The sequence below is a fragment of the Rhineura floridana genome, chromosome 18 (assembly GCF_030035675.1).
Source record: "Rhineura floridana isolate rRhiFlo1 chromosome 18, rRhiFlo1.hap2, whole genome shotgun sequence".
Taxonomy (NCBI): domain Eukaryota; kingdom Metazoa; phylum Chordata; class Lepidosauria; order Squamata; family Rhineuridae; genus Rhineura; species Rhineura floridana.
In genome coordinates this window covers 4,533,331-4,555,638 of record NC_084497.1, presented here as the reverse complement: position 1 = coordinate 4,555,638, position 22,308 = coordinate 4,533,331, and the positions used below count along the sequence as shown (strand labels likewise).

The 22,308-nt window shown below is 49.1% G+C and overlaps 1 protein-coding gene across 2 annotated transcripts in view; it reads left to right on the top strand.

The window, feature by feature from the left end:
• Positions 1-704: 704 nt before the first annotated feature.
• MIDN (midnolin) overlaps positions 705-22,308 on the top strand; it is a 43,538-nt gene continuing 21,934 nt past the window's right edge. Inside the window, exons 1-4 of one of the 2 annotated variants that reach the window (XM_061601095.1) lie at positions 705-1,067; positions 13,299-13,524; positions 16,486-16,573; positions 17,468-17,530. In XM_061601095.1, the coding sequence (XP_061457079.1) occupies positions 13,307-13,524; positions 16,486-16,573; positions 17,468-17,530 (369 nt within the window). In that variant the 5' untranslated portion in view covers positions 705-1,067; positions 13,299-13,306. Of the gene's footprint in view, positions 1,068-12,699; positions 12,859-13,298; positions 13,525-16,485; positions 16,574-17,467; positions 17,531-22,308 lie in introns of those variants that run through there. The other variant, XM_061601094.1, reaches the window with a different exon arrangement.

Genomic DNA, 22,308 nt, shown 5'->3' with positions numbered 1-22,308 from the left:
CCACTTGCGATCCCCAGCAACTGGCGTTCGGCGATAGACTCCCTCTGGGCGTGGAGGTTCCATGCTCCGCTATCATGGTTAAGAAGAGCCGTGCAGGATCAGAGCAAAGGCCCATTGAGCCCAGCGCCCTCGTCTCACAGTGGCCAACCAGGTGCCCCAACGGGAAGCCCCCCTGAGCAGGCAGCAACTCTCCCTGCTGGTGACCCCCCAAGCAGCTGGCATTCAGAGGCATGCCGCCTCCAAAGTCAGGGGGAGAGCCATAGCCATCGTGGCTAGTAGCCTTCTCCTCCTCCTTGCATGCAACTAATCCTCTTTCGAAGCCACCCAGGTTGGTCAGGAAGGGGCCTTGAGAGACTTGAGGTTGGAGGGAAGAGAGTCAAATGCACCCTCGTGTGTCCTGCGTCCAGGAGCTACCACAGTCTGTTCCCGGTGACAGGCAGCTGGCACAGTGCCACCTTGAAAGAGAGAGAGATGGCGCTGTTCAAGTGTGCGGGCGATGCGTTGCGTCACCGTGCAAATCCCACTGCTGAGTCTGCAGGCTCCCTGGGCTGTTTCCCCCCCCCGTCCCCTCCCATCTCTTCTCTGAGCTCATTTTTTTTCTTTTCTTCATCATCATCATCATCTCTGACCTCCTCCCTCTCCCAAGCCCCACCCAGCATAATGTGACTGTGAGCCTTGTGTGTGCATGTGGGATTAAAAAAAAAAAACTTTTCGCGCACCTCCCAAACATTAGAAAACCCACAGGGCTGGCAGTGAGAGAGCCTTTGGCGAACACGACAGGCAAGGCGGCCGACGCCTCTGGAGAAGGATTAATCCTATTTTTCCTCTCTTTTTTGTTCCCACACTCACCCCCTCCAAGGATCTGTGTGGGGAGAGAGGGGGGGGACGAGATTGCCTTGTTTTCCTGCCACGTCTAGAGAGAGGCTCCGCTCCCTTGAAGGATTTCCCTGCACGTGAAAAGCGTCTGGAGCGAGGGATACAATTTTCTCCGGGGGAGAAATTTCGTGTGGATTTTTGTTTTTTGTCTTTCGGGAACGATTCCGTGGAACAGGCATTGGGCAGTTTCGGTAAGTCCCTTTCAAATTTCTTCCTCTTTGGTTTTCCAAAAAATAACAACCTTCCATCGGTGCCTGGTTCTGTGTGAGTCTCTGTTCAGGAGTTAATTCTTCTGAGTCCAACCAGGCACGAACTCCAGCGACATGATGGCAGTTCCCCCCCACACCATGGAATGTAAATTTGGGGGGGTCCTTGTGATGTGCCAGGGAAGGACGCGTGACAGTCTTCCTGAAATCCAGCAGACAAAGATCCCAAATGTCACAGGGCATTCAATGGCATGGAAAATCCCCTCTTGGGTAGATTATGTTTCAGGAGCTTTGACATTTTCCATATCATCGCTGGAGCCTGTTTGGAGACGGGCGACAACACAAATCCAAGTCAATTATTTTGGCCACAACATTCCTAACCCCTTGAGTCCTCAGTCTGCTGTCTCCTGGGCTATTCCTGCCGCCCCCCCAAACCCAATTTCTTTCCAATGGGACTGACTCCAGAGAGGATCGAGCATTCGTAAGGCACCAGAGATTTGACAGCCTGATCCTTGTAGGCACCTTGGCCCAGAGAGGCAGGCTCAGTGGGGCTTCCTCCGAAGCAAGGGTGCAAGGGCATCGGATTGTGGCCTGACGTCCCAGGGACTAGCAGCAAAATGGAGCTTTGCATTCTCTCCCTCTCAATCTCTCTTCACCCCCCCCCAAGGAATGACACCCATTGGGAAAAATATAATCCCCTGATTATGGGGAGACTCCAAAGAATGTCATATTATTTTGGGATGTGGGGCTTTTGCAGGATTGCAGAGGGCAGGGGGGGACACCATTAATCAAAACCTAATTTACTCTCAGATTCCACAGCAGGGGTGATATTTCTCCCCCCCCCAAAAAAAGTAGGTCTTTCCTAACCAGGCCTTGCCCTTTTAGAGAAAAGGGTTACTGAGAGAGTGCTTAAGAATAATCTTCTATTCTTTGCAGGGAAAGTATCAGCCAAACTCTGGGGGTAGCCTGCTCAATCTTACCGAGATCCTCCCACCAATATCATTGCTGCCTCTCTCTCCCCCTGCCTTAAGAGCATGGGCACAGCGCCGTTCCTGGGTGACCGAAACCTTTTGGGGTTTGGAGAGACGGAAAGCAAGAAGGGGGGAAACATATCCTCATGTGAAGCCTCTGTCTCTGCCTTCAGAACCTCACCGTTCTAAAATAATGATTTTTAAAAAAAAGCCTGTTTAGCTTTTTTGAAGCATAGCCCTAACCCTCTTCCCCATTCCCTGAGGACTAGAGACTTTTAAAGGGGGGGATATTTCTCAGGTGGCTAAAACCATTACATTCTTAAAACAATTGGAAGAAGCAGCATAATCTCTCTCATACATGCATTCTTATCTATCTATCTATCTATCTATCTATCTATCTATCTATCTATCTATCTATCTATCTATCTATCTATCTCCTCCAAAAGAAACTGAAGGCAAATCTGTGTCTTAAAATCTGTCAGACTGCAAACACACAAACACTTCCCCTTGGTTTTAGTTTTTTTTTTTTGACACTTAGATCTGGAGACTCTAGTCCGCATGAATCTAACTGCCAGAGTTTTCCACACAGAAGGGGATCTTCCAGGACTTGGCCATTTGTATTGTCAAAAAAAACCTCCCGCGGGGAGATAGAGGAGTTCTGCCTGCCCCCTGTGAGCCCCTCCCTCTCTCCCCATCCCCCTTACACACACACTGGCCGCCCACTCCAGGCAATATATTCTGCCCACGTAAGCCGGGCAGGGTCCGTTCCAGTCCGTGTCTCCCACCCCCTCCCTCCCTCCCTTTGTCCATTCATCTGCTTCGTGCCATCACCCCTGGCGCTTTGAGAGAGAGAGAGAGAGAGAGAGAGAGCGTTCTGCTCTGGCAAATCCGTTTCCACATCTGCTCCCCTCCATTTCCAAAAATGGCCCAGGTTGCTCTGGAGATGCCTTAGACTGGCTCAGACCATTGCTCTATCTAGCTCAGTATTGCCTGCACTGACTGGCAGCGTTTCAGGCCGGGGGGGCCCTCTCCCATCCCTGCCTGGAGATGCCCTTGGGGATTGAACCTGGGGACCTTCTGCATTCAAAGCAGGCGCTCTGCCCACTGAGCTATGGGTGAGCTCAACCGCATCAAAGAGGGCACATTCGTCTTCAAAGATGCAAACACCCCTTTACGGGTCAAAGGCGTCCCTTCCGGAGAGGTGCCTGGGTTTGCCTGTTGCCGCAAAACCAGCGCAGAGCCTTGTGGCACCTTAAAATGAACCATTTGGGTTTTTCTTGTAAAAAAAGGCAGCATCTTCCAATCAAGGCCAAGGTTCAACCTCCAGCGCCACCTTTATCCCCCCCCTGTGTGAGAACCACCACAGCACTTTGCGCATTCTCAGAGGCACCTTTGTTCATCTCGTTTTACTAACCTGGCCTGAAAAACAGGGCTCCATTTGCAGAGAGTGTGCTTTGCGCATTCTCAGAGGCACCTTTGTTCATCTCGTTTTACCATCCTGGCCTGAAAAACGGGGCTCTGTTTGCAGAGAGGGGAGAAGAGGTGGATTTCCCCAGAGATTGTTTTCTTTTTTTGTTCCAGAAAACCATTTGCGACGGCCTCTTTTGTGAAGAGTCCGAATGTGCCAAGCGCTGGCCCTGCCTCACATGCCCCACTGGGGCCTGGTTCCTTTCCCTGCTGAATTTGTGGGGGAGAGACGCCAGAGAATCCGTGTCTAATAACCTTTTGTGGGCGAAAGGGGCGAGGCTGGAAGGCGGCTGCTCAGGCCACCCTCCGCTCCGAGGCTTTTGAAGGTGGGAGAATCCGTGGGTACACATCAGAGAAGCGTTTCTTGTGCCTCTGGTAAGAAAGGATGTGGAAGAGGCAAAGAGGCGAGCCAAGGAATGTGTCATTGAGGCATTTTTAAAAAAAAATAAATACATTTTTTTTAAAAAACGCCCTATACATTTGGCAGAAGTGGTGTGGAGGACATCACAGCCTCCCCCACCCCTAACCTCCAAATCGCCCACGCCTGCATCACTTTCACAAATGCACATCTGAATGTTGCTTTGGCTTCCACAGTGCCACAACTGCGAGATCCCTGTGGTTTGTTACCGGCCTGCTGACATTAACAGACAGGACGAACTTAGGCTTTTTAATTTCAATGCTCAGTAGGACTTAGCTGACTAGGACTTGGGTCAGTCACTTTCTCTCCGCCTAACCTATCTCATAGGGTTGTTGTAAGGATAAAATGGAGAACTGTGTAGACCCCCTTGAGCTCCTTGAGGGGATGTGATGATGATCCCATCCTGACTCCCTTACCTTTGCCATCTCCTGGGCCAAACTACAACACTAATTGTAGCAGTAATATTATGTGTAAGGAAGCGGCTCAGACCAAGAAAATTTGGGCCAGGCGATGGCATGGGTGGAGGTGTCAGGATACAAAAGGCGAGCCTCGGTTGCCGGAAAAGGGATGTTGTAGACTTTCAGGCCCACGGGACTCTTCATCAAAGGACAACGAAGAGCCCAGTGGAACCCAGAGGCTTGCTTGCTCTTTCTTTTGCCAAAGAGGTGCCGATCTGTCAAGGGAGCCCAGGGGAGGGGTGGTCCACTCAGGGCTCACCCAGTCATAGCTGTGGACTCTGTTGGCAATGCCAAGGCTCAGAGGAGACTCTAGGCATGGGCAGAGGGCATTTCTTCCCTGGTAACCTCTCTCTAGTCATCTGTGCTTGCAAGGCAGGGCTGTGCACCCGAGTCCCTGGGGGTGTGTTTGACACTCTCAGACATCTGTACTTAAATCTTCCACGTGCCTTCCACCACCATCACTGAGTGTCTGCCTTGCATGCACAAGGCCCCAGGCTCAATCCCCACTAGCATATCCAGGTAGAGTTTAGAGAGATCCCTGCCTGAAGCAGCTGCCAGTCAGTGTAGACAATACTGAGCTACACAGATCCAAGGGTCTGTCTTGGCATAAAGAAACTTCCTATATTCCTAAACAGCAGAGCCCTTCAGTTAGGAGATCTGTTGTGAAGTAGGCCTGCCTGCTTTTGCTAAGGCTCTGCAGTTCAGTGCTTTGCACAAGCTTGCACACCTCGGCGGGGCAGCGATCTTTGAAACGGTGGGACCAGTTCCAATTTCTCTTATCAGCTGGAGGAAGGAAGGAAGATCCTAGTCCTCAGAGAGGTTAGCAGTGTTCTGGTGAGGTGAGGGGCTTTGCAAAAGAGGCAAAGTGATTGATTCCCCACCACCACCCCTGCTCTCAGCATCCAGTATATCTAAAGAGCTCTGCGTGGGAGGTTAGTCTCAGAGATCGAGGCCAGGCAGCTAGCTTGTTGGCTGCCCACTCTATTCCCTGCCTGTTCTCTATTTTAACTGGGCTAGCTCCTGTTGACTGCCAGGTTTGGAGGGCCACAGAATGCTTGGACAGTAGCCAGGCTTCCACTGTATCCCCAGAGCAAAGGGAGGCCAAAGCCTTGCTCAGTCGTTCATGTAACACCTGCCATGTGCAGCCAAATGTGATTTCGGACTTCCAAGGCAAGTGACGTCTCCTTTCGTCCTGTCTAAAGAGTCCTGTGGGGCCCAAAACCTTGCCGCTTCCTCCCGCAGCGACAGTCGGCGAAAGGAGACTAAGGGCTGGATCCATCTAAGTTATTGAAATTAATGGACCTACATTAGGCATTAATGGGTAAATAGGACTAACATTGAATATATTGAATTATATCTAACTTGGATATTTTGAGGTTGGTTTTATTAAAAAACAAATATATCCCCAAAGAAGCAGATCAGAAGGGGTATGTAGAACTCCATCCTCCACCAAAAAAAAGGAAAAAGAGGAGCCTTCAGGGACCTATATTACTGATGAAGCTCTATGCAAGCAACATGTCTACTGACAGAGCTGCATAAATATATATCCTGTTTACATCCGCTTCAGCTCCACATGTTTATAAGGCATACAAGGTGGGGTTACCCTCCTTTTTGTCCCCACAACAGCCCTGGCAGGTAGGTCAGAGCTGCAAGACGGGGACAGAGCAAAGATCGCCCAAGGAGGGATTTGAACCCAGGTCTCGGCCTTTGTCCAATCACACCACATTAATTCACACAACCTTCTCTTCCCACCTGCTCACACACCTCTAGTTCCTTTGCATTCAAATTTTTACCTTTCCCCAGCAGAGAGCGCCCTTGCTTTGCTGACTCATTCCAGAGTCAAATCCCTATTCAACAACAACATTATCCTTACCGTCATTGTCAGCCAAATCATGTTATTGTCATGAAAAGCACCTTCAGTACCCAAAGGGCTTCTGGAATGCTAAAAGGCCTGGGCTTCTCTTAGCTCTGACCCAGCCCCTTCATAACCTTTAAGGGGGGGTGGACAGAACCCCCCCCCCCAATTTCTCCATGTCTATCACGACCTCAAAGGACCCTAGGTTGCCGACTGAGATGGGGAATTGAATTTCATTGCATCGGTAATAGGATTAGCTGCCCTCTCCACCATCAAACCCACATGGTGTCAGGTTGGGAAACAGCAGAGGAAAAATAATGATGTCCGTTCCTGACAAGATCACTCCAGGTAACCTTAGATCACTCTGTCGGCGGCCCCGTCTGCACTAAACATTTTAAACACTACCATACCACTTTAAGCAGTGAGGGCTTCCCCCTCCGAAAGAATCCTGGGAACTGTAGTTTACAGAGGGTGCTGCTGGGAGACCCCGGATTCCCTACGAGAGCACCGATTCCCAGAGAGGTTTAACAGGCAATCCTTCTTCCCCAGGGAACACTGGGAATTATAGCCTTGGAGAGGAATGGGTGTGTGTGTGTCTCCTAACAGCACCCTTCACAAACTACAGTTCCCAGGGTTCTTTGGGGGAAGCCATGACTTTTTAAAGGGGGATGATACCGCTTTGAGTGTATAGTGCGGAGGGGGCCTTAGAAGTGTGTCGGAGGGGGGGAATGACTGGAATCTCCTAGATCACTCCCAACTTTTCCTTGGAGGTGGGGGGGTGTTGGCAGACTTTGCAGCCTCCCTTCTTACTGAGCGAATCTGTCTTGGGGCAAGGCTAGGCTTTTGTCCTCAGTTGCAAGGTCCTTTCCCGCACCCTTCCTGCGCCGTTCAGTGAAGTCACCCCCCTCTCCAGGGAAGGCTGAATGAGATCATGGATCCAGGAAGCAGTCAAGAAAATGCTGCATCCCTGCATTGCGCAGGGGGTTGGACCTGATGGCCTCATAGGCCCCTTCCAACTCTACTATTCTATGATTCTATGCCCTTGCAAATGCCTAAAGTTGTATGCCCCTCCCAGAGTTCGGATGGTAGTAGAATTTTATCTAAGAGGCCACCGCTTTTCGGCTTCAGAGGGGAAGGGGTGGTGAGTCACTCAGTAGCAGAGAACGTGTTGCAGAGCCACTGCCAATCAGTGTTGACAATACTGAACTAGATGGGCCAAGGGCCTAACTCTATAAGGCAGCATCCTCTGTTCCTCTTTAAACCAGGAGGACTGGAACCTTGCTTTATTTTTAGGGAAAGGGTTCTAGCTTTAGGAGCCTGGGGCGGCAAACAAAACACTAGAAACCATATAAAACAGCCTTTGAAATATGTTGAAACAAAACATCTTTAAGAACGGCTTTGCATACGGAAGGGCCAAGGATGTCCCGGAAGGGCCAAGGATGTCCCGTGCCTGAAACCCCAGAGAGCTGCTGCCCGTCCGTGTAGACAGTATTGAGCTTGAGGGACTGTCGATCTGACTTGGCATAAGGCAACTGTCTATGCTGCTAAACAGGAGACCTCTTCGATCAAGGGCTGCGGCCGCACCATACATTGAAAGCACACTCTGAGCACATTATTTCCCCCAAAGAATCCTGGAAACTGTCGTTTACCCCGCACAGAGCTACAATTTCAGCGCCCTTAAAAAAACTACAGTTCCCAGATTCTCTGGGGGAAGTTGCATGGCTCTGAATGTGCTTTAAATGTATCAGAGGGGTTTTGATGTAAATGCAAGCCTGCGGGTGTCACAGATCCTCTCTAGAGGTGAAGAGTGCGCTGAAGCTTGTCTGTTCCCAAGACCATTTGGTCCCAGCAAATTCCTGACCTTCCCCCATCCCCTACAACAGCGTGCATCAGGAGAGAGTGCCTCTGAGGATGTGCAGTGTGGTTTCTCCCACCCCCTAAGTCCTAACCCCTAAAAGTGGAAATGGTTCACAAAAGGGCAACCGAAACGATCAAGGGCATGGAGTGACTCCTCTGTGAGGAACGGTTGCAGCATTTGGGGCTTTTTAGTTGCTGTTGCGCTCAGGTCTGGCTTGCGGGACTCCCACAGTGGCCACTGTTGTTGGAGAATTTTGTATTTCTCCTGTGGGTTCTTTTGCAAAGCAAGATGCTCGACCGCTGAGCTAAGATCCAAGTCCTCGTGAACCTGGACCCTTCTGCATGCAAGGGACGCAGGAAGGTGTCGTATATCATGGACTTCAGGCAGGGCTCTCTGCCAGCTCTACCTGGAGATGCCATTGGGGGACTGAGCAAGGCAAATGCCCTCCCACTACGGGATAAGGCCCTTCCCTTGAGTAATTTTGGAGCAGAGCTCTTCTTTAGATAGCAAAGGGTGTGATTTCACCTAAGGAAGTCCCCCTTTTTAGATGGTAAAGTATATTATTTCACTTCCTTCAAAATGTGGTTGCCAACCATTTTGCTGGTTTTTTTCAGTGGGGAGGGGTATTCCATCACATTCTGCTGAAGGGGTCCCCCTCGACTTCTACCTTAAAGTTTTGCCCTGGTGGGTACCGCTGGATATCTAGAGCTGTTGGCTCATTAGGAGTGATCTCTGCTGGCACAAGGGGATTGACAAAGGGACTCCTGTTGGATCAACCTACCTCTGGTTGGTGGGTCAGACTGGATGACCTCTTGATTCCTTGCACAATTCTGTAAGGTGGCCTCTTTGAAGGACTGAGGGTACTGTTTCGAATCACAAGGGTGAGGGCAAAGACAACACCTCTCTCAGTTTCAGGGAATAACAACACTGACTCCTTGCTCAGAAAACCTCTTCTCCATCCGGCCTCTGCAGCAAAACAGTATGGTATAGTAGTCAGAGAGCTGTGTTCAGATCTCTGTGTAGCTGCAAAGCTCACTGGCTGACTTTGAGCCAGTCCTCTCTCTGTCTCTCTCTCACTCTCTCTCTCTCTCACACACCCCCCTCTGTTCTTAACTTAGTTTATAGGGTTGTTGTGCAGATAAGAGGTTGGTTGGAGAGCCGCATTTGCTGCCTTGAATTTCTTGGGGGGGAAGTGGGGTGTAATTGTAAGCAGTAATAAAAGGACACCAGGATGTGTGCGTAGGCCTGCAGTCATAATTTCCCAGTCTGATGAAAATTCTAAGTAGCTCTGTTCTGCAGAACTGAACACATAGATTTTCCTACACCGACATAAAAGGTTAATAAGAGGGCAATAAATCAATGATAATCTCCTTTTCATACCACATGCCAGGTTCAATTCCCAATGGCATCTCTAGGTAGCGTTGGGAATATCCCCTGCTTGAAACCCTGGAGCGCTTCTGCCAGCCAGTGTGGGCAATACTGAGCTAGATGGACCAAGGGCCTGTCTCATGGGCTCCTGTGTAAATCAGAGCCATGAGGGCCAGAACCTTGCTTTGTTTTTAGGGAAAGGTCCATTGCTCCGAGCACTGCTGCGCCTGCAACAGGCTCTAGGTCCCAACCCCAACATCTCCTGGTAGATTTGGGAACATTCCCACAGTCAGCTGTGCAAAGAGGCTGGCTGAGCTCCCCAGTGAGGCCTGAGGCACGCTGCACATGCTCCAAGGCATGCGGTTCTTTATTCTTTCTCATTCTTGTAGGGCAGGCAGTTCTTTATCACATTGTTTTGCAGCCATTGAGAAAATCAAGAGTAAACCCAAAGATTTACTCTTGGGTGTGACTGATGTTGAACACAACCTCTAAACGTTTTGGCTCTGAGACGCCTACTCTATGCAAGCAGATCTGTAGGGCACATTCCTATGGATCTGTGGGGCTCTGGGAAAGACGTGTTTTATTTCTGATTGTCTCAGCAGCAAGGGGGGTTGGGAGGCCTGCTCTACACGGCTGGCGTATTATTTTATTACATAAGAACATAAGAAGAGCCTGCTGGATCAGGCCAGTGGCCCATCTAGTCCAGCATCCTGTTCTCACAGTGGCCAACCAGGTGCCTGGGGGAAGCCCGCAAGCAGGACCCGAGTGCAAGAACACTCTCCCCTCCTGAGGCTTCCAGCAACTGGTTTTCAGAAGCATGCTGCCTCTGACTAGGGTGGCAGAGCACAGCCATCACAGCTAGTAGCCATCGATAGCCCTGTCCTCCATGAATTTGTCTAATCTTCTCTTATTGGGGAGGGGGAGTCTCTTGTGGTGACTTTATGAGTGGGAATTGCTCCTATCTGCTTCCCCTTCAGAATTCTGTGTGTGGATTCATACATTTATTTATTTATTTATTAGATTTATATCCTGCCCTTTCTCCCTGTAGGAGCCCAGGGCGGCAAACAGAAGCACTAAAAACACTTTAAAATATCATAAAAGAGACTTCAAAACACAATAACCGTTAAAAACATATTAAAACAAAACATCTTTAAAACCATTTTTTAAAAGCTTTAAAAACATTTTTTTAAAAAGAAGATTTAAAAATATATTAAAAAGCCGTTCCAACACAGATGCAGACTGGGATAAGGTCTCTGCTTAAAAGGCTTGTTGAAAGAGGAAGGTCACATCACATCACATTTATATGAGAGGTCACATATATTGATATGAGAGGTCACATTATATGAGAGGTCACATCACATTTATATGAGAGGTGCTGTGGAATGAACTCTGTGCATGCTCACAGACACCGTCAGTTAGCACGGGCTCAGGAGGAGCCCACACATTTGGAACAGGCATGGGGGCTAAAGGGGTGATTGCCAGATGTCTGCTGAAAGAAACATAATTATAAATACCCCTTGTTCAGGACTGTTACCTTGAGGGTACGTGTAAGATATGTGAAGAATTTCTAGCTACCCTCTGAAAGGGATGTACAAACTCATTTTCTCCCCCTCTCCTTATATAATAAGGGGAATGCATTTTCAAATAACTCATTTAAATCACCAAGATCTAAATAAATGAAGACAATATCTATTTACAATAAATAATAATAATCGCGAACAATATTTCTAGCCTCATTTTTTTTGGTAAGTTTCCAGTCCCTCCTGTTTTTAGGCAGGTTGTTGCCAGTTGCTCTCCTTCTGATAAAATCCCACTGACCAGCCAAAATTAGAGTGGCTCCTGATCAATTTTTTTTGGGGGGGGGGAGCTGGTGTCAAGTGACCATGCCTGTAGGATGGATTTTGTAGCAATTTTGTGTAGTTTACCTGTGAGTTAGCCCTACTGAGCACAGTCAAACTTTCTTTGCTGACCGTTTTGAGCGACTATTTGCATTTGCACATTTAAGACTGTGTGTGTGTGTTTTAAAAGTGTTTTGTATCTTAATATGTGGTTGCCTCCCTTGGAGGGGCCCTTCACGGCAAAAAATGGAAATGGACTGCCTTCAAGTGGATTCCGACTCATGGCGACCCTACGAAGAGGGTTTCCATGGTAAGCGGTATTCAGAGGTGGTTTCTCATTGCCTTCCTCTGAGGCTGAGAGGCAGAGACTGGCCAAGGTCACCCAGTGGGCTTCATGGCTGTGTGGGGATGCAAACCCTGGTCTCCCAGGTTGTAGTCCAACATTCTAACCACTATGCCACACTGGCAAAATGATACTTATTATCATCACTGCATGTAAAAATACATCTAGATGGTGATTTTAACAACAATAAATGTGTAGGATCTCATTACATAAGAAATGCTATCCTAAATTTTTCTAATCTTAAAAAGCTTGATCCTGGCAAAACTACTGTTGTTGTATGTGTATAATATACATACATACATATACACATTATATATACATACATACCTATACCTATACCTACATACATATATACATATATTTATATATATATTAATTCCAGTGTTAAAACTAAAATTGAAAACATTATTTGTATCAGAAGATCAACCCTCCTGCCTCTTCTAATTACATCCTCCCCCCATTCTACAAATAAAGCATTAATGGGTTGCCTTCAGCTAAGCCCTGTTTAGAGTAGACCCCTTGAAACAGTCGTGCCCGTGAACTTCCGTTGGGTCTACTCTGAGTAGGAAGAGCGTTGAATCTAAAAATCCATGTCTATTACGCACGCACGCACGCACCATCGAATCGATCACACACGCACAGCCTCGTTCTTTTATACAGCCCTTTGTTGCAGAAATAATATATTATGAATGGCCCTTTTAAAAAAAGGGGGTGGGCTGGGGGAGGAAACACGGGGGCTGGCTCTGCAAAAAAAAAAAGCGTGTAGGCGGAGAAAGAAAAAAAAAACCTCCATCCTGGCACCCAAAGGCCCCTCCTACTATGGTTTGATGGCGCTGGGGTGCGGGGGGGGGAGAGACTCCACGTATCCGGTCTCTTTTCCACGTGGGGTGGCGAGCGGCGAGCCGCCTGCCATTGGCCCAGCGCGCTGGCGTCTCGGCGTTCGGAGGGCTCGGATTGGCTGCGGCGGGGCTGGGAGAGGAGAGAAAAGAATGAATGGGGAGGGGAGAGAAGCTCCGCCCCCGGTTTCGAACGTTGATACATTGTAACTTCCCCTTCCCCCCCCCCCCGGCTCCCTTTCATCTCCCCCTCCTTTTCGCTCTGCCTTCCCGACGCTGGTTAGTTTCACGCCAGACTCCGGGAGCGGCGGCGGCGCCGGCTGCTTCGGGGCTGTGTCTCTCTGGCCACGGGTTCGAGGCTCAGGTGGGGGGCAGACGGAAAATACATATATATAAATTTAATCTACTTTTCCTTTTTAACCCCTGCATTTCAACCCGGAGGCAGCTTTCTGTTTTAAGGACTCTCCCCTCTGGCTTCCCATTGTCTTTAAGAAAAGAGGGAAATTGAGGGGAGGGGTGGATTTTTTTGGGGGGTGGCGCAAAAGAGAAAAGGACAAAGGACTTCCTTCCACCCCAACTCCCTTTCCGCGATCTTTGCGCGCACACAAAAGGACCCTCTTTGAAAGCCCGAAGCGATTGCATCTGGATTTCACTCCAGTACAAGGGCATCCGCTCCGGCGTGTTGAACCGTGAAGGGGACTCGCTCCGGGCTCTGTCGTGTGAACGTGGGGGTGGGGAAAAGGCGCTGCTTTGTCTGCCTGCCTGATCTGTGTCTCATCTCCCCCCCCTCAAAAAAAACCCTAGGTAATCGGATGGACCACCAACCCACCCCTAGGAGCTGCAGCCGGGGGCCCCCAGCCTGCGACGCCGTCCAGAGCGACCCGTCCATGAACGTTTTCATTCACACGACCACCGGGGCCCGGTATGAGCTATCTGTGCCCGTGGAAGAGACGGTGGAAGGTCTGAAGCGGCGGCTCTCTCAGAGGCTGAAGGTCCCGAAGGAGAGGTTGGCTCTCTTGCACAAAGAAAGGCAAGTATATGTAGATATATAGAGAGAGAGAGTCAGAGATCCTTATTTTTCAAGGCTGCTAATCTCACCCCACCCACCCCCAATCCAAAATAAAGACGTGGGGGAGATCTAAGCTGCAAGTCATGAAGTTAGGGTTCAGTTTCCTCGGAGGAGACCCACTGGAATGGATGCACCCAAGAGGATCGTGGCCTCTTCACCTCGGGGAAGCTGTGGCCCACTCAATTCTGCTCGGAGCAGACCCGCTGGGATGAATGGACTAAGAGGGCTAGACATTTGGTTGGCCCCAGATCAGTTTACTCCGAGGAGACCCACTGGAATGAATATACCGCAGCGAATCGTGTCCTTTAATTTCACTGGGTCTACTCTTGAGTAGACTATGAAGCTAGCTCTTTTGACTTGCAGCCCAATCCTTTAGGCATGCTCTATTCAGAAGTAAACCTCCCTGAGTGCAAGGGGGGTTCATTCTAGCTAAGCATGCCTGGCGGCATTGTAGCAGTCTACTCAGGAGTAAGTTAGAGGCTTGGCTCCCCTAGCAAGGGTCTGGGGTTTTGTATTCAACTCAGAGAAGACCCCCCTGAACTTAATGACCCTAAGTTAGAAATGCCCACTGGGTTTACTCTGAGTAGGTGTAGCACTTAACCCCACGCCATGCATGGAACAGGTCAAAACTTTTTAAGAAGTGCATGAAAAAGCGAGGGAAGGGCACTCGACACCTCTTTCGCCCTGCTCAAGAGTAGACCCATTGAAACGAGCTGGCGGAAGTTAGCCGTGCCCGTTGGCTTCAGTGGGCCTACTCTGAGTAAGGCTGGCATTGAACGCCACCTATGGCAATGGAGGGGCGGGACTCGCTTGGATCCATTCATTCCACTGGGAGCAGGAATTGATTGAATTGGGTGGGGGGTGGAATTGGGACTGATCCCTTTTCCTGTGGCAGGGTGTGTGTGATGGTGTTCGTATATAATGCGCGCACACAGTCCATTGAGATCCCAGCTTATGAACTTGTCTTGGAGAGGTAATAATTTGCTGAAAATTGCCCCTTACGCATCTGTGGAAGGCTTTTCTGACGTCCAGGCACCTAACTAACTAGGATGCGTTGAGGGGGGAAAGGAGAGAGGCAGAGGAAGGAAAGGATTCAGGTTGGATCTGCTTCCCAAATAGCCCCCTCCCCCCCAAAAATCTATCCTGGCTTTTTCTTTTTTAAATGGGGGTGGTGGACGCTGGGAGCACGTCCCACAAAAAAAGGCTTTTTGGGAGCATAGCTGGCAATCCTCTGTGGAGCCCCTTCCCCCCTCCCCCTCCCGGCCTTGCCGTTCTTGAAGGTGTCCTTTGTTCGGAAGGTTGGATTTGGTTAGCGTGCAAGTGCAGAGGAGAGATGCATGCCTACGCGCACACATGAGCGAGCGCGCGCCATCTCTGTGCAAAGCTTACCTGCTTTAATATATATAGATATAGATTTATGGGGATCCCTTAGGCAGTGTGCTGCAGGGAACCCCAGATCTTGTATTCTCTTTGCAGAGTATTATTATTTTGCAAGGGGGGGAGTGGAAGTCCTATTGCAATAGTGGGCTTATAAGGGTCAGGGTGGCTTCTCCTCCCCCCCCCCAAATCTCCCTTTGTTTAACTAAATCCCCTTAGCTTTGTTAGAGAATGTAAAGCAGATTAGTCCTTAAAAAGCAGAAGGCTGCCCTTGTATGATTAAACCCCGGATAACCCGTCTCTGCACCTCACCCAAAATTGGTATCCCTTCCCACCCATACCTCCCTCTCTCTGATGTGCCTAAATATGACTCAAAACACTCACACACCAGAAATTGCTCTTATAAAAAAAAAATCAAAGTTTTATTTTTTAAAAAACCTCTTATATTCCAGCCCTTTTCCCAATGATTTGACAATGCAAGGGAATAATGCAAACTTAGAAAGGCATGCACCCCCCCCCCACAAATTGGAATAGTTACTAATTTTTGAGTAATTTTATTTATTTTTCCATTTAAGGGTTGGGCCTTGAAATCTAGCGTGTGTATGTATATATGCGTGTGTGTGTGTATGTATGTGTATATATATATATATATATATATATATATGTATATATATGTATATGTGTGTGTGTGTGTGTGTGTGTGTGTGTGTGTGTGTGTGTGTGTGTGTGTGTGTGTGTGTGTGTGAAATATATTCTCCTTCAGGTATTCCTTTCCATTCTCCTCCCCCCCCAAGCTGCCCCAATGATCACAGATGCTCTTGTGATTTTTCTTTTTAAAATGTGGGTTTTTTAAAAAAATAAATAAATAACAGCCCCTATCTGGTCTCTCCAGATCTGTCATTAAAAGTGTCTTGAATAGCTTGGGGGGGGGGGTTTGGAAAGAAATAGTTGGTTGACGGATGACTGCAGGATAAGAGCCATTCTGTCTGGGGGCGGGAGAGAGAGACTTATGATATTGTGTTTACGTAAGGGCAGAAAAGGAAGAGATGGGGTGAAACCTTTTCCGGGAAGCCCCCCCCCCATAAAATACTGAAAAGATGAATAATCAGAGGAACGCTGCTGATTTTGTGCTATGAAAGCCCTTTAATAGCAATCTTTATTATTTTTTTAAGAACACTCCTGTAATAATTCTTAATCCCCTAATAGTTTTTCTTCGGTCATATGGAATGTTAGTCCTACTCAGAGCAGATCCATTAAAAATAATAAATTGGACTACCCGTTCCTGGCCTCAGTTGTCCATGCACTGGTGACTTCTTGTCTGGACTACCGCTAGGTGTTGTATATGGGGCTCCCCCTTGAAGGTGGTCCGGAGGCTGCAGCTGGTGCAGAATGTCCATTGATTTCAGTGGGTCTACTCTGAGGAGAATTAAGTTGGATACATTGCCAATTTGCATAAGCAAGTTTTTAAAAAAAATTAAATTCTTGAAAGTAACAATACTTTCCTCTTCTCTCTCTCTTTCCCCCCACCCCATTGAAACTTTTTAGTCGACTTAGTTCAGGCAAACTGCAAGATCTTGGAGTTGGAGACGGAAGCAAATTGACTCTGGTGCCTACGGTGGAAACTGGCTTAATGGTAAATGGTTTTCTTTCTTAATCTGTTTTCCCCCTTGCACCAGAGGCTGCTAACATGGGGTGCCCTCCCGGTCCTTTGGACTACAACTCCCATCAGCTCCAGTCGGCATGGTGAAATGTTGGAGATTATGGGAGTTGTGGTCCACAGTGACTGGAGGGTACTTCTTTGGTTATGCTCTGTTGTGATTTTAAGTTGCTTTTGATTGTTGTTAATGATGTAACCAGCCTGGGTCCTCAGGGTGAAGGGCTATTATTATTAGTATTAGTATTACTAAAAATGCTGTCCTTTCTTGGAAGTAAATACTTCTTGGGACTGACTCATCAAGACAGCAAACACATCTTTGCAGCCTTAAGCTACTCTTAAGGGGGGGAATGCCACAAACAGGCTTGGTATGTTGTTGTTCAACACTCGATCACATGTGCTTGCCCTCTGCTTTGTCGGCCCATTGCGCCACTGACAGAGCCTTTTTGATGGGACCAGCTTGTTTGTGCATCAAGAAATTGAGCATAAGTTTCCCCCCCCTTTTTTTTTAGTAGTCCTCACAACAACCCTGTGAGGTAGGTTGAGTCAATGACGTGGCCCAAGGTCTCCACTTCCCACTTTTGCCTTTGGGTTTGAGGTCCCCGAAAGATTGCCCAGGGGCAAATGCGGCCCCCATCCACTGGCATACACATTAGGTTTCTTTTTGAACATCTCTGCAAGCTAACAGAGATCGCTCACGGGCAGCTAGGAAAAGATAAAGGGTGAGGGGATTCCTGTACAGCTCTTTTCCTTCCTGCTCACCTAGGGGTGATTCTGAATGCTCTACAGGTGGCCAGGCAAAGTGGTGATTTTGGAAGAGCCTCGTTTTCTCATTGTTGCCTTTTTCTTTCCCACCCCTGCCCCACTTGACAGTCGCAAGCATCCAGACCAGAACAGTCCGTAATGCAAGCGTTGGAAAGTTTAACAGAAACTCAGGTAAGGCACAGAAAGAGGCATCGCCCTTTGGTGGGGAGGGAAGTGTGCGTGTAATAGCCAACATTCCTTCTGGGAACTTTTCTGGGCCTTGTTTCCACCATCCCTGAGAGATCTCTGCCCAGAACTTGGATGAAATGACTACGGCTACAGGGCTAGGTCAGTGGCAGAAGTGGGGTCTAGGGTAGCCTTCCTTGGCCGAGTGCCCTCCAGAGTTTTTTGGACTACAACGTCCATCCTGGCCTCAGCAGTAGTCAAAAAAACCCTGGCGGAGTGCACCAGGCTGAGGGAAGCTTGCTCTGAAAGACTAGCTTTCCTAGATGTTTGACCAACAAGCACAGCTTGCCGCTGTGTCAAGGTTCTAGTCCCTAAGGAAGTTGAAGTACCACTTCTGCCTGAAGAAACAGCACCTTTCTGTCCTGCCCTTTGGGTGCCTTCCCATGTGAACTTGTAGGATTTGTAGCTTTTTCTCTTGCTGTGTATTTCACGCTGGGCAGGCAGGGATGAGTCTCCTGGATGTTGCTGGACTCTTATCACCCTGCAACATTGGCCGCCAGCATGCCCAGTGGTCAGGGTTTCATTCATTCCTCACTGCTTTTAAACCCCACCTTTGCTGAAAGGAGCTCAAGGTGGTCTACTTGGCCCTCTCCATCTTCTCCTCACAACAACCTTGTGGGGTAGACTAGGCTGAGGAGTTGGCATCTAGCTCGGGGCCACCCAGTGAACTTCATGGCTGAGTGGGGATTTGAAAACTGGTCTTCCAGGTCCTAATCCGACACTTAAACCACTACACCACCCTGGGAGTCCAACAATAGCTAGAAGGCACCATATTGCCTTATCTGGGTCCCATTTGCCATTACTTAAGCATTTTTTTAAAAAAATAAAGAACATCTCTGTCTCATCAGGTGGGAGAAGCAAGGGGTGTGTGAATGAGACTACTTGATCTCAGGGGTTCCCAAAGTGGTACCTGAGGGCATCATTGTGCCCTTAAGGTCTTCCCCTGGTGGCCCAGTAATCCTCTGACCCTGTCCTCTGCTCACTGCCCTTCTAGTGGTGATAATGGCTCCCTTTAGTCTTCCATAGAGCTGAAGGAGGAGTTGGAAAGAGTGGCACTCTTTCCCACTTCCTTTTCTAGCTCTATGTGCTTTTCAAGGCTCAGATTAGTTCTAGTGGATCTGACCTTTTTTTTTTAAGCACTTCCTTTGAAATGGAGTGCAGGTGTGGATGTGCTTTCTCTCAGGATGGGGTGCCTGTAATCAGGGTGGGGTGAGAGCAGTGACCAGAGGAAGGGGTCCCACAGGCTTGCCCCCCTCATCACTGGGGAAAAATTTCCCCTTTGACAATGGTGGTCTGTCTAAGCTGGAGGGTGCAGGACCCTTAGTGAACATCTATAGCCTCCTCTTAGGCTTTATGACTTCCCCTCTCCTGTGAGCAACCACAAAAGTTAGCTTAATCCGCCAGCTTCCTCATTTCTCCAAATGTACCCAGCCTTAGCGATACTCACCGCTGACATTCCTGATCAAAGTGAGCCAGCTTTTAAAAAAACACATCACGAAAGGAAAGATGGTTGAGGAGGGTAGAGGAATCCAAGCAGGCTCAAGAAGCTGTGTTTTTTTTTGGTAACTGTTGTAGACTCCTTAAAATTAATGCAGAAAGCTAACTTGGCGGGGGATCCATTAATTTTCAAGGGGTCTACTCTGAGTAGAACTTAATTGGCGAGAACCCTGTGGCTATCGCTCTTGCGCTGTCGAATCCCTCCTTCCGTTAATGTTATGTTTTTAAGAAATCAGGGTGTGAACCCCTCCCTAATTTGCCAGCCACCTCCTTTACACTTTAAAAAGCAAAAGCAAAAGCAAAGGAGGAGCAAGATCGCTACCCTTGCTTAAAATGGCAGCTTAAAAAATCTGGGTCCCTTTCTGCTGCCTTCTTGCCTGTTGGCCAGGGAGGGGAAGAGGGGGAGCAGAGTCAGCAGCTGGGGATGGCCTGCTTTCTCCTCCTCCACCCACTGCTCACCACAGCCTGATTTTTATATGGGGAGAAAAGGGGGAGGAGGTTTCATGTATACTGTGCGCTCTCTCCTGGCCTGTGGAAAACGAAGGTGCAGCAATAGAAAAGGTGGGGGGGGTTGGCCTATTGACAGAAAGGGGTGCGCAAAGTGCCAGCCAGCCATCTGTCTCTGGTGGGCCTGGCTCGAGTCTGCTGTTTCTGGCGTTGCTGCATTTTCCCCTTCCTCTTTTCTTTGCTTCCTTGTAGGGCCTCTGCAACACTCTTGCAGCGAAAGTGTGTTGTGGTGGTGTGTCGTTCTGCGGGGAGGGCACTTGGGCGCTGGGCTTCAGAGACCCCCTGGTTCGCTGGAATGCTGTTTGTGGTGTTGGCAATTGCATGGAATTCTCTGAGTAGACTCAGTGGAATGAATGGGCCCAAACAAATCATGTCCTTACATTTCAGGGGGCTCTTCTGGGCATGCAGTGTCCATTTAAGGGTGCACTTGTGGTTCAGTGATAATTATTCAATATCATCCTCGAGTAATATTTTTATTGTATATAAAGCCCCTAGAACCAGCTATGGGTGTGCACGGTTTAAAAAAATAAGGCAGGCCCCGCCCACAGACTTACATTTTTTTAAAAAAGCAGATCATAAAATGAAAACAAGTTGTGGGCGCTGGTGTTTTTCAGAAGTGTGTGTGCAAAATTTCAGCACCCTTGTGTTTTCAGGCATGCTCCTGCCCGGGGGATTGAGGGTGGGCGCATATGGCGCAGGGAGATTCACTCAAGAGCCGTTGGCTTCCTCCTAGGTCTGGATAGGAAAATGGCTGGCAGTTTGTGCGTGCGTCTGTCTGTCCTCACCCACCCCCCACGCAATTATTGTGGCTCAGCTGACATGCACACTCTTTACTGTCTGTGGGGCATTTACAACGGCGAGGGGGGGCAGAGAGAGAACACCAGGAAGCCACATCTACATTCTGTGGCGGATCTCTTGCGTAAATGCCTGCCTGCCTGTCTTCCTCTGCTAACAGCAGCAAAATCCACTTCCTCTAATGTCTGGTGTGGGAACAGCCTGAAATCTTTCCTCTTTTGAGATGGGGGGGGGGAGGACACGTCCTCAATGTCCCAGAATTTTTGCGGGGTGGGGAGTCAGATTAAACTCCCACCATAAACCAGTGTCATCTCATTGCAGTTTTACCCTACTGAGCTTGTGAATGGGGTGTGTGTCAAGTTTGCCTTGAGGCTGTTGTTGTCTAGAAACACAGGGATCCAGCCCCCCGGGCATTGCAGAAGGGAATGCTCTTCAAGAGGAGGTGGGTTGGAGGGGATGACCGCCCCAGGTGTGTTAAAAACTGGGCAACTTTTAAATGGTTACTGGCTTGATTTTGGGAGTCTCCTTTGGGGGTTGAACAAGTGGGGGGTAAAAACCACAAATGTGCGTTTGTCTAGTCAGGCGTAAGGCCTTCTGTATTTCCGGTCACGCCTGTGTCTGGATGCGGCTGCGGCACTCCAGAGAATCTACCCCCCCCCGGGACACAGAGAGGTGTGGATTCTCTGGTGCACAGCCGAAAGAGCAACCCTGTCCCGAGCAGCGGGTCTTTGGGTTTTTCAAACAGGGATGGGCAGCATTTTTTTCTTTAGAGGAAGGGTGGGGTGTCGCCCGCCCACCCGCCTGCCTCTTTCTTTGCTTAGTTCGCTTGTTTAAAGTAAGACCTTGGTAAACTTCCGGCAGCTCGCTGGTGTATTTCCTGTGTGTGTTTCAAGGGCAGGCGTAGGTGCCCCTGCGTGACCCTTGATGGAGACAGAGGGGAAGGTGGTGGTGGGGAAATTGGGTCCCTCCCCCCCAAAAAAATATATGATGTGTGCACCCTCCACTACCCAGCTGCGCTAGAGGTGCCACCCACCCGGAGCGACAGAGGGAGGGTTAGGGTTACCTCGGGCCAAGAGAGTTGTCGAACGCAGCGGAGAAAGAATTCAGTGTACTCTGAGTCATCTCTGGATTCTGGGAACTGGGTTCTGCTCTTGAGTTCGATTCAGAGGCAATCAATTTAAATTTCTTCCTTTGCACTCGCTCTCTCTAGCCCCCCCGCCCCCCCCCCCAACCTGTCCCCTCTATCCTTGATTCCCTGGGGAGGGGGGAGGAGACGCTGTCTGAATCTGAGCCGGGGAAGAATGTTTTTTTTTTCCCCAGACAGCAACGTCTCTCCCTGTAGCCCTGTCTCCAGAACGCCTGGAGGTGGGTTTTTGTGGGTCTCTCTCTCTCTCTCTCCCCCCCCCAACCACCCACCCAGTTCACTCCCAGAAGAGGGTGCAATTGTGAAACCACTTCCTTCAGAGCAGATAACATGCCCTCCTCCCTCGGAGGCCGCTTTGTAATCCCAACCAAGGGCTCAGTGGTGGTGCGAGTGCTTGGCATGCAAGAGGTCCCCGGGTTCAATTCCTGGCATCTCCCGTTTTAAAGGGTCAGGGATCTGGCCATAGATAGAGACCCTTTGAAACCCTGGAGAGCCGCTGCCGGTCTGTAGACAACAGTGGGCTCTAGAGAGGCAGATAATTAGGCAGTGTTCTATGTTCCTACCCTCTTTTTTGGGGGGGGGGGCTTCGAATCAGGAAGAGATAACAATTCCTTAGTGCATGCGTAGAGTGCCAGGTAACTGGAACCAGCCTTCAAATGTGGGGGATTTAGGCATTCCCACACTGGAAGGTATGGCTTCATGACATCTTTCTCTCTTTTCTCCCCCCCCACCCATTCCTTAAACATAAATAAATAAAATACCCTTTACCAGACTAGTGCCC